Source organism: Ammospiza caudacuta, chromosome 12 (genome assembly GCF_027887145.1).
Source record: "Ammospiza caudacuta isolate bAmmCau1 chromosome 12, bAmmCau1.pri, whole genome shotgun sequence".
In the NCBI taxonomy this organism is placed as follows: Eukaryota; Metazoa; Chordata; class Aves; order Passeriformes; family Passerellidae; genus Ammospiza; species Ammospiza caudacuta.
Window position 1 is genome coordinate 20,343,055 of NC_080604.1, and position 12,156 is coordinate 20,355,210.

At 42.0% G+C, this 12,156-nt stretch overlaps 1 protein-coding gene across 1 annotated transcript in view; it reads left to right on the plus strand.

The window, feature by feature from the left end:
- The window catches only part of CNTN6 (contactin 6), a 131,054-nt gene extending 122,088 nt beyond the window's left edge, over positions 1 to 8,966 (plus strand). The window contains exons 19-24 of the mRNA XM_058812706.1: positions 567 to 801; positions 1,303 to 1,418; positions 3,025 to 3,211; positions 6,947 to 7,059; positions 7,774 to 7,942; positions 8,617 to 8,966. Coding sequence (XP_058668689.1) covers positions 567 to 801; positions 1,303 to 1,418; positions 3,025 to 3,211; positions 6,947 to 7,059; positions 7,774 to 7,942; positions 8,617 to 8,750 — 954 coding nt within the window. The 3' untranslated portion in view covers positions 8,751 to 8,966. The remainder of the gene's footprint in view (positions 1 to 566; positions 802 to 1,302; positions 1,419 to 3,024; positions 3,212 to 6,946; positions 7,060 to 7,773; positions 7,943 to 8,616) is intronic.
- Positions 8,967 to 12,156: the final 3,190 nt, after the last annotated feature.

Below are 12,156 nucleotides of genomic sequence, written 5' to 3' on the forward strand. Positions count from 1 at the left end.
TCTTGACATGAGATTTTATTAATAGAAACATTAATTTTGCCATGTTGACTTGCAGGAACATTTCTGTTCTGAGAACTTAAATAAGAATATGTTCATGCACTTGAGGCTTTTTCCTTGCTGAAAAAAATACATCAGTACTGTGCTCAGAGGCAGGCAATTATACAACTGACACACATTTCTTTGTATACATTTGTTCCTTCCCAGCTCTTTTTTTCCTTTAAAATAATTTCTTTAAAATTAGCATTCCTATGCCCCTTTGGGGAAAGGAAAAAATCTACAAGCTACAACTTGTACTGAGTGAAATGCTTTTAATTTTGCAAACTTCATGCCTGAAAGAGACAACTTTAATGGAGCTGATCAGATCTTTTGTTTCTAAATTGATTGCCCCGATAGATTTATTATTTTGATTTTTATTTCAATATTACATTGACGGATGGGGCAAACATTATTATCTTCTCCAAGGCACAGCCAACTAAATCAATAGCACTAAAATATAGTCAGGGACTGAAGATTCAATTAAAACTGTGGATACATGCAAACCTTTATTGACTGCCTTGTCACCACAGCCGGTGTCAGAAGAGCTCCAGAACGGGGAAGGTTTTGGCTACGTCGTCATGTTCCGTCCCCTTGGCTCTACAACCTGGACCAAAGCTGTGGTGGCCTCGGTGGAATCCAGCAAATACGTTTATAGGAACGAGAGCATCACACCCCTGTCTCCTTTCGAGGTCAAAGTTGGTGTCTACAACAACGAGGGAGAAGGGACCCTGAGCTCCATTTCCATCATCTACTCAGGAGAGGATGGTAACACGAGTTACTCTTGGTGGGAATGGGCATGTAGCAGCAATAGGTGACAGATATGGTCAGGCAGATCTCACAGGGTTTTTAAGGACCCTGCTCAAACTTGTTCATTGGATGTTTACAATAGACATGCGGCAAGAGATGGGAATCTGAAGTAAAAATAGCAAGGGGAAAATTTTCAGAATGATTTTCAGTAGAGGGCTTGTTTTGACTAATTTGTCCCCAGGGTTCTCCTGCTGAGTGTGTTGGGAAAACTGGGAGACACTCAAAGGTGTTGCTCTCAGAGGGTTTGGTTCCTCAGACTACTCGATGTGGCTGATCTCTGAAAATCTGCTCCATCAGATGTAGAACGGACAATTCTGAGAGCAGGTTTTGCTGACATCCCCACCATAAGTGGAGAGCAAACCTCATGATTAACCAGGGGCTCTTCCTGCTGTTTTCCCTCCCCTTGCACTGTCCCTGTGGTCACAGCATGTCCCAGCAGCTCTGTTCTCCCCATCCCAGAGCCACAGATGGCCCCGGCGGGCGCCTCGGCGCTGAGCGTGTCGGCGGCGGCGGTGGAGGTGTCCTGGCTGCCCATCCCCTGGAACCGGCACACGGGCAGAGTGCTGGGCTACGAGGTGAGGGACTGGCATATGAGGTGAGGGACTGGGACACGAGGTGAGGGGCTGGGCCGTGGGCAGGGTGCTCGGCTACGAGGTGAGGGACTGGGCTACGAGGTGAGGGGCTGGGCCACAAGGTGAGGGACTGGGCTGTGAGGTGAGGGGCTGGGCCGTGGGCAGGGTGCTCGGCTACGAGGTGAGGGACTGGGCCGTGAGGTGAGGGACTGGGCCACAAGGTGAGGGACTGGGCCGTGAGGTGAGGGACTGGGCCGTGAGGTGAGGGACTGGGCCGTGGGCAGGGTGCTCGGCTATGAGGTGAGGTGCTGGGCCACAAGGTGAGGGACTGGGCTACGAGGTGAGGGACTGGGCCACAAGGTGAGGGACTGGGCCGTGAGGTGAGGGACTGGGCTGTGAGGTGAGGGGCTGGGCCGTGGGCAGGGTGCTGGGCCACGAGGTGAGGTGCTGGGCCATGGGCTGACAGGCTCTGATGCTTTGAAGTTGTCCCTTTCCTGTCCAGAATCCTCTTGGCCTTCTGGTTCCTCCTCCCAGTTAACAAACTGCTGCTTCCAAGAGCGTGGAGCTCTTTCCCTGGCTCTCATGAGCAGCAAGCCACCTGAGATAATCAGGAGGATTTGCAGCCCAGAACTGCAGCTCTGTCACAGACTATCTGTGCTCAGATCTGGGGACAGGCACACAAGGCACTGCTGACAGAGCAGGGCAGGATAAATGGACTCCTGAACTACCCAGAGCTTGTGCTGTGGTGCACTGAAAGGCTTTTGACTTCTCCTTCCTCTTAATAAAATCATTTAGGTTGGAAAAGACCTTTAAAGACCATCAAGTCCAACCATTAACTCAAACATTTGAAGAGGGCAGTGGAGGAGTCCGTATCCCTGCAGGAATTTAAAAGCCCTGTGGATGTGGCACTTGGGGATGTGGTTTAGTGCTGGTTGAGTTAATGGTTGGACTTAAAGATATTTTCCAACCTAAATGATTCCATGATTTTAGGATTAAGTAACGTCAGATATCATTCATGGTCATTTTGCTTGCATAGTGAAATAATTTTTTTTTTCTTTTTTTTTTTTTAATTTGTAGATAAGAGGAAAACAAGTCAAAACCTCTTTAAATTCTGTGCTACCACTGCAAGGTATAAATGAAGGTAGTAAGAGTCATGTACAGTCCAAAAAACTTCCTAAATCAATTACCCAATAAAAAAAATAGCAAGTCTAAGTAGGTGTCACTGAATCAAAACTAGAGCCAGGATACAAAATAATTAAAAACCTTTTAGATGACTGAGATAAATGCTCTTTTGTATCTCTTAAGGTTTTTTTTCATTGTGTTCAACCAAAAAACCAACAAAGCTTTTATCATTCCTTACCTTATCAAAGGTTTCCTTCTGGACATCTGTAAATTTAAGGATTTCATTTAGTTCCTTAATTGGGATTCAGTCTCTGAAATGTTATTGCTTCTCTATAAATATTCATGCCTGGGTTTACATCCTGCTAGATTGGAGTACAAAAAAATCCTGTATTCCTCGAAATCGTCCTTGTCATCATGTCTGCTTCTCAGCCAAGCCTCTAATTGCTGGAACACAATGAATTGCCTGTTCTTTGTTCTCGCTTTTTAGGTTTTATATTGGATAGATGATCCCAAGGAAAGCACAGCTGGGAAGGTCAGAGTCAGTGGGAATGTGACAGCCAAAAACATCACGGGCCTGAGAGCTAACACGGTGTATTTTGCAGCAGTCCGAGCCTACAACACCGCGGGGACGGGGCCCTCCAGCACCCCCGTGAATGTCACCACCAAAAAATCCCGTGAGTATTGGATTTGGCACAACAAGGGTGTCACTCTTGTGCTGAGAATGACACAGGAACAGATGAGAGGCAGGATTGTAGGAAGAGCAAAGAAGGTTTTATTCAAGAGAACCGTGTGGTTTTATAGAGTGATACAGTAGATTCTATTTGATTGGTTAGTTAACAAAAACACCTTTTTCATACAATTCCAGGGAATTGTATGAATTGAGAAGAACAGAAAGACAAAGTAGAAAAATACCACCTTTAGATAGTGTCTACTTAACAAGTTATCACATCTTTACATATCCTTGAAAGTTCTCACAAGCCGCTGTTAGAGACGCTTGCCATTTCTCTCTCTCTGCCCCACGGCATCCACAAATTCCCAGCTGGGACAGGCACATCCCAGCTCCCCGTGACCCATCCCTGCCAAAGGCTTCAACAGCAAGGAAAACGGAATCCCAAATTTCTTCATGAGTCAGACAACAAAATCTGTGACTGAGAAACTTCCTCCGGTCCTAAATCTGTCCCCATGAGGGAGGATTTCTGTTTGCCCTGGAAGAGCAGCCCCCTTGCTTCCAGGGGATTCCAGAGATGCAGAGGCAATAAAGGAGGGATGTCCCACAGGTCAGACAAGAGATTCTGGGGTGAGGCTGTGTTGGTTTGGGGGTTTTAAAGGAAGATGTTGAAAACACAAAATACAGAGGATTTTTGAGACCTCGGAACTTTGCACTGCAGAGCTCAGCATAAGGGATACATTGATATAAACACAATTTAGTAATTTTTTAAAATTTAATGCTAAATGTAAATCCCTCTGCTGTTTTGTTTTCCTTGGAATCTATTTCCCCAGTAAATTATTGATCAGCCCTTCCTTTAGCATAAAAGGGAAATATTTCTCCTGAGTTTCACCAATTCTCCTCTTTTCTATATGCTGTTCCATGCCATTGCTCCAAGTGCAAGATAGGAACAACTTGCAGAATGAGTTAATTGATTTTTTTAATTGCCACAAAACCAATATTTATTGTAAATAAGACAATCAAAAATAAAGCAAGAGACGTTATTTCTGAAGGACTCAAACAGGACCCATCCCTGGAATTGTCCAAGGCCAGACTTGGATGAGACTTGGAAACACCTGGGATGGTGGAAGGTGCCTGTGACCATGGCAGGGGGTTGAATGAAATGAAATTTAAGTGCTATTCCAACCAAACCATTCTGTGATTCCATTACTTTCATCGCAGTCCATTTTTCAGCAGAAAATAGATTCATCTCTGGGAATTCTTCCCTCTATTCCTATGTGCATCTGAATGAAAGACAAGTTAAAGACATGGCAGTCAAATGACAAAACACAGAAGGAATAAATTTGCTTTTGTTTTACATCTACTTTATCTTCTGTCAAATTCAGGATTGTGCTAATGGTTCATTTAAAAATTAAAGTCAAAATAACCTTTTTAATATTTAAATATATAGATTAAAATTTCAAGCTCTGTCTGTGGAAGATGCAAGCACTTGCAATAAGAGGAGAGATAATATGTCAAGAGAATATAAACAATGTGCATCTGGAGCAGGAGATGGAGCTCCAAAGTAATAGCTCTGTCTTCCTGCTCAGCATCCAGCATTCCTGCATTCTGCTCATCCCATTATTGCAGGGACTCAGCAGAGCTGAAATGATCCTTCTGCCAAAGAGGTGCAATTCTGATTGAAGTGTTCTTCTCTAAGATCGATGTAAGGTCTAAGGTGACATCCTGGGTTCAGTTAAAAGTACTTAGGGAGGTGGAATTGAGGTCCTCAAACCATGGACATGGCTCCATAAAGAGCTGTTCTCTTCTGGTCCTTTAATTACATGGCATGGATTGCAGAAATTCCTCTTCTTTCCTCTTCCCCTTCCTTTTCCTTCTCCTTTCCTTTTCTATTCAACTTCCATTTCCTCCTCCTCTTCTTTCTCCTTCTCCTTCTCCTTCTCCTTCTCCTTCTCCTTCTCCTTCTCCTTCTCCTTCTCCTTCTCCTTCTCCTTCTCCTTCTCCTTCTCCTTCTCCTTCTCCTTCTCTTCTCCTTCTCCTTCTCTTCTCCTCTTCCCTTTATTTTTTCATCTTCCTCTTCTTTTCCCCTTACAAATAGAAACATATACACCCAAAATATATCAATATTACATATAGATACTGGAAATACTTGCATATTTTGAGGATAAACCTCAGCACATTACAGCAACAAAGCCAAGTGTTACCTAAACCATGGCAATAACACCAACACCTCAATAAACTTAAGCAGATATTTGGGATTTCTGTTGTTCTTGACAGCATTGATTACAAGAAATTAATTGAGGAAATAACCTGCCAATCTCAGATCTGGAACTGCTTGGTTTTGCTAGCAGATATTCCTGTGGATTTGGGAAAGTGCTCTTACCACTTATTCTGGGTTCTGGCTGGAAAAAAACCCAGATAATTTTGTTTTGCAAATCCTCCTGTGGTGGTTTTTCAGCCCCAAGATCATGAATTAAGATAGCTTTGAGTTTCTATGTCAAAAAGCTTTGGTCAAAGCTATAATTCACCCATTTTTGAGTGATTTCAAACCTCTTCATAGTGTACAGCCAATGAAGTATTTGACATCCTTTGCCTCTTGTGACTATTTTGTTATCCAATTCCATATATAAAATGTTTCCTGAAAGCAACAAAGAGCTTTCAAGACATATTTAAATAAATTTGCAGTTTGATGTATGTGAGAGTAGATAAATGTCTTCAGAAAGAAATGAATCTTTCCCAACACTGACAGTGTGGCTGATGGAAGGACACCCCTGGATATTCACCTGGGAGCTCCACCAACACCTCATTCCCTACCAGAGGGATGGATTAAACTTCTCCAAAGCCACGAGGCAGATGGATATGAAACAGCAGCACCCATCCATTTGTTTTATCTCTGTGGGAAATGATAGAAATTATCACCAAATCAACTGTTCCTTCCATCACTCACCAACACACAGCGGGGAAGAGAAGGATCCCAGAGTTAAACAAGTTATAATCAGGGCTGGAATGTGTTTCTCCAGCTCTCTCCCCATCTTTCCCTCTGTTTCAATCCTCCTTTCCTGTGCCACCAGGCAGCAGGGCCCTGGAGGATGTGCCATGGGGCAGGAGAGAACGTGTTGGCCTAAATCCGAGCTCAGTTCAAAGGCTCAGCTCCACCCTCACATGTTCACACAGGATTCAATTCCAGCCACTTGTAGGCAAATTTTCAAAGTCCTCGCACTTAGGCATAAAAAGCCTTTGAAAAAGCTGCTCTCAGGCTATTGTGCTGAGAATTTCTAAAATCCTACAATGTTTCATGGTGGATCACATGGAGACTTTCATGTGCAGCTCTTTGTAACCTGTCCTGGCTGATGGAAACCTTGGCTTCTGTAGTGTGCTCTCAGTTTTAGCTTTTTCGGAGATCCAGACAGCAAAACAACCTCTAGGACCTGGAAATACAGAGAGGAACAACATTTTCCTTCCACAAAATCTCTAAATGTAATTTGAACTGTCAGACACTGTCAGGCTGTGCCTAATTTTGCAAATGAAGCCTCATAGTAAGAGGTTCTGTGCTATGAATAGATCTTTATTCTGACTAATACCAGAGCAATGATGGACTGGAAAATGGTTTTTTGCTCTTTTAGGTTGGAATCACCCAAGCATTTGCTACTCCCATATCAGCAGCTCATTCAGCTACACTATGAAAATTAATACTCAGTTTATCTCGTTATTATCATAATCCTTGTCATTTCTTTTTTTAAAGCACCAAGTCAACCTCCAGCGAACATAGCCTGGAAGCTGACAAATTCCAAAATCTGCCTCAACTGGGAGCATGTGAAAACAATGGAGAATGAGTCTGAGGTGTTGGGCTACAAAGTAAGTGATTTCTTTATCTCATCAATCAGAAATTTTGGTTACAATACAGGTACAGGGGTTTGGTGGAAAGTGAGTGTTCATTACCTGGAACACTGATTTTTCTGGATTTATTGGGATGGTTGGCTGATGTTTACACAAATATTCATTCAGAGTAGGACTTTATCCCAACAGAAGGATTTTCTGTCCCCGATCCTGTATTTCTCTTGTCCCCTTTTGATCTTACTTATCTAAAGTTTCTTGCTTTCATATATCCAGGGAAGGAGTTGCACAAATATATAAGGAATAGAGAACAGTCTTTGAAGCATTAAAGGCAGTCATAAACTACATTTAAACATTCTCACTCTCTGGCAGTTCATAAATGTACCTTTAAAAAAGAGACTGAAAGATACTCACACAAAGATCTATGTATGAACCAAAAAGCCTTCCCATAAATCTTCTTTTAAAGGAAATACAAATTTATTTTAAAGTTTGGATTCAGTGCAGAATTCTTTGATTATCTTCAGGTTCTAGGAAACCACCTGCTGTGGTACCCACCCCAAAATCCTGAAGAATTTATTCCCCTATTTAAATTGCTTTTAAAACCCTGCAGGATGCTGAAAGTGCTCAGAAAACTTTGGGACATTACAGAAGAATCATTCAGTCCCCCCCAAAAAACCCATTAAAACTTAAACCAAAATGAAATAACTCTTGTTTTCCAATCCCTTTTCTGCTTAGATTCTGTACAGACAGAACAGGCAGAGCAAAGCCCATATCCTGGAGACAAACAACACTTCAGCTGAACTTCTGGTCCCGTTTGAAGAAGATTATCTCATCGAGATAAGAACCATCAGCGATGGTGGCGATGGCAGCAGCAGTGAGGAAATTAGGATTCCAAAAATATCCAGTAAGTGAGAGAATTTTTTTTCCCCCCTCTGAATGCTGTTGCATAAGAAGAAATCTGTGCCTCTAAGCACAACAGATTCCCAGATTGTCCCTTGCCATAGGTGTCCTCCCTCCTGGTGCTTTTTGGTGCCGGCTCCTATAAATTTGTCTCTGATACTCTGACATTCATTAGAGGAGAAAGTGTTTTACTCCACACCTTATTTTTAGTGCAGGTGTCCAGTGCCCTGGCATGCAGAGCTCAGGGAAGGACACAGGAATAAGATTTCTTGGAAAAGTCAAAGTTCTCACACATAATGTGGCTCTAAATCTGCCCTGGACAGAGATCTCAGCCCTGTCCCAAGGCTGTGCTGGGGTGGGCCAGGGTGCAGCCTCTGCTCTCATAGATAACCTATTATTCATGGAAAAGAGAGCATTTTTATATTTATATTCATAGTTTGTTTCGCAATAAAATAGTCAAAACCCTCTTGAATAAGACACCCATGGAAAAGGTGAGATTTTGATCCAAAACCCTACTCCACTAAATGGCCACTACAGTTTAATAAACAAATAAATAGAAATTACATATGTGGATAATGTTTCATTTTGAAAAGAGAACAGCGATTGCTGTTGAGCTAAAATGCAAAGAAAAACTAATTTCTGACACAGATTTACCTCTGTCTGTTTATATTTTACCAGGTTTAAGCTCTGGAGCAATGAAGTTATCCCAAAGGATAAACCATACATTGGCATCTGGGATCCTGCTGTTGGGTTCTGTTCTTCTAAACCCTTTTCCTTGCTGGTTCCAGCAATGCTCTGCCATGGACTTCTAAAAATAAAAGTGTAGATTTTATCTTAATTCTTCACCATAACCAACATTCCTGAGAAAAATCAGCACTGGGGAGGGGGAGGGAGGAGGAAGTGGTCTGTCATTAAGAAAATATTAGGCATCAAAATTCCATGAATTTTTAAAAATAGGGTTGGAAATGAAGGGGTAAATCAACATGCATTAATTAAACGGAGTGATGCCAAACCTAATTTGGGATTGACACGTGGGTGGTCTCAAATTTTCTCCAAGTAGTTGTTATTGGAACAGCATTTTAATGGAATGTCAACCTGTGCAAGCTGATGCCACGCAGGGGAGCAGGGATTTAAAACTCTTGTGATGTGGATATTATTTATCTCATGTTCTTCGCTGTATCCTGTTAAAAAAAACCCACTTTCAATTAAATAAAAGCTATTTGTTTACATTTTGCACTTGTCTGTATTAGAGGAGGTGTCATAAAACACATTATTTGAAGTACCCTGTGCTATTTTCTGCAGAAAAGGGGAATTTTATTATAAAACTTATAAATAAAATGAGTCTCCTATGGACCGAACCAAAGCCCAGTGAATTCCACGGAAAAACTTTCAGTGGTTTCAGCAGGCCTTGAAGCAGAGCTGAAATAGCAGCACCTTTTATGCCATCAGACACTTCACATATTCTCAAACCCATTTGAAAGGACTTTTCCATGCACAGACTGTTCTGATCAGCAGAACTTCCAGAGACACTGAATATTTTCTGAGGGAGAACTGAAGTCTAGCTGTCATTAAGCAGCATCAGATGCTCTCTCCTGATTTTGTTATTCTTTGCTGTGGCTTGAAAGCGTAGATTCATCTTTGAGTTTGAGTGTGAAGGTAAATGAGAAGAACATTGATTTTCATAATCTTGAAATATAAATAAAAGCAGCTAATTAAGCCCTTCAATCTCCTGAGTCCCCAAAATGACAAATTAAACACCAGAGCTTGGCTTTCAACTCAGGAGATGCAGCTCAACACTTGAAGCCACGCTCCTGCCAGCTTGAACTACATCTGATAAAAGGTGTTCTTTGCCTGATATCATTACTGGGAAATCTTTTCTTCCTTCTCACTTTGCTCTGAAGTTTATTTTCTTTTCCCCACTGTCAGATCCATGTTGTGTCATCTTTGTAAACATTTATAACTACAAGATAACCAAATACCCCAAATATTTTTTAAAAGGGGACTGTTGGAATGGGGGCGAAGATGTGTCAGCACATGAATGAGTAAAAGAAGTTCAGCTGAGCATGGAAATCCTTCAAAGAACACATTAAAATATGTTGGTTATCCATGGGCATGGCAATGGGAATTCACAGAGGAATTGGTACCTCCTCAAGTTGCCTGCCAAGCCAAACCTTTCTCTGATTCTCTGATTCCTCACAGAGCCCATGGGCTAGTCTGAGAGAAAATAAACTCAAAAATGATAAAATCATTGCAGAACCACATGGTAGAGATTGATGTCCCAGCAAGTAACTCTTCACAGGATCATGGGATGGTTTGCGTTGAAAGGGACATTAAAGATCTCTTCCAGCTGCTGATATTTAATAACCCCCAGACTGCATTCAATAAAATATCTTCTAGAGGTCACTCCTATTTGGTTTTGGGAGAGCTTTTTGCATCATTCCTTCCCAGCAGGCGTCCAGCAGGACCTCTGCTCACTCCCAGACCTTCTGTGCCTATTAAACAACAGGTTCCTTTTATTTCCCTTCATTAAACTGAATCTGAAATTCTTATACTTCATAACATAAATGTAATTCTCTGCTAACTTTACCCAAAACATCCTTTTATTCAAGTGAAAAGAGATTTTCTGCAGAGCAGTTACAGCTCAATAGAATGCCTGGGCGATGCTTAATTACAGGGAGGCTCTGGAAATAAAATGTCACTTTTAGAAGTCTGTCCTCTGGGATTTCTACAAAGTTCCTAATCACAGGAGTTATTAGGAAGAGGTTTAACAGAGCTTTCAAAAGAGGAGAATGGTTTAGAAAGAAATGAATGTGCTATACAAAATCCTGATAACACCTTAATGAAGTAAAAACATTTTTCCTTGCGGTGGAAGTAAACAATGAAACGCTTCTTCAGATTTCTTCTCCCTTTTGTGCACCAATGATGTTCTTTTCTGGCTGTAGAAGATCCAAATCAGACTCTTAAGCCTCAGCATTTCTCCATTTTGCCACTCCCATGGGAGCAGCCCTTTATAAAAATGGACAATTGCAGAATCCCAGGAATATGAATGAATGTTCCCTTGCTGAATTCCCTTGGACCTGCAGTTGCAGGGTGAATATTCTGCCTCAGGAGCAGAAAAAAAACTTTAAATCCAGCTCCTCCCACCCTCCCTAAATCACTGCAGAACTTGTGCAGGTTCGTTTTCTCCTCTGCAGCTCCCCACTCCTTTTGTTGGTGTTTCACCAGGACAAATTGAGCCCGAGCTGCCCAAAGCACTGAAAGTCCAGCTCTTTTTATGTGCAAGTGTTATTAAAGCAGCTGATGCTGAAATGGAAAGGGCTCACATGGCTGGCAGCTTTCATTAAAAAGAAAAGAGAAAGGGTCAAAAAGAATTTTGTCACTTAGAGTTGCAGGGAAAAACTTTGGAAATAGGAGCAGCAAAAATCCCCTAAAACCAGAAGGTGAAAAGAAAACAACAGAAAAACTCTGCAGTGCTCCTGATTTTTAACAGCCAAGAACCTGAATTAAAAACCCCATTTAAAGGTGCCCAGTAAAGGGAATTTTGGGCCCAGACTTAGCAGATTTTAGAGAAAATCACAGAGCAGCCAAAGTTTTCAGACAGCTGGAAAAATAATACATATTTTCTTTTGATAACCTAAGCAAAGTACCAAAACATGAAAGAGACTCACAGTCAGGGATTTTCATTTTGAATTTAACACATCGACAAAATATTTCTCCATGAAAAAAGCAATTTTGAGCCTCTCCAAATGTTTCCATTCACTCCGAGCACAATGTTTCTTTGTGATTTACGAGCATTTAAACTTTATTTAACACCTTCTCCCTTCTTTATGGGGCAATTTTTGAATAAGAATGCCAAGAAACGAAATAAAACAGCCCATGTGTGTTATTGCACCAGCCCCTAAATCAACATTATCCCAGAGTGCAGAAACCCCCTGTTTTCTGTGGGCTGTTGGAATTCAGCCCTGGTGATGCCTTGACACCGAGATTTAAATCACACCCGTGAACAAATGTGTTGTAAATGTGCAAAAAAGGTTTTATTAATATCAGCCTGTGCCTCAGTGGTGGAGAATTCCCTGCAGGGATTTGCAGGGACAATGGAGGAGGGGATTCATCTGCTCGTGGGGGTTTGGGGGCTCTCTGGGGTGCTCTGGGGGTGCCAGGGGATCCTGGCTCCCCCTGCGCTCCCCTCTGGGGATTTTTGTCTGCTCAGGCAGCACA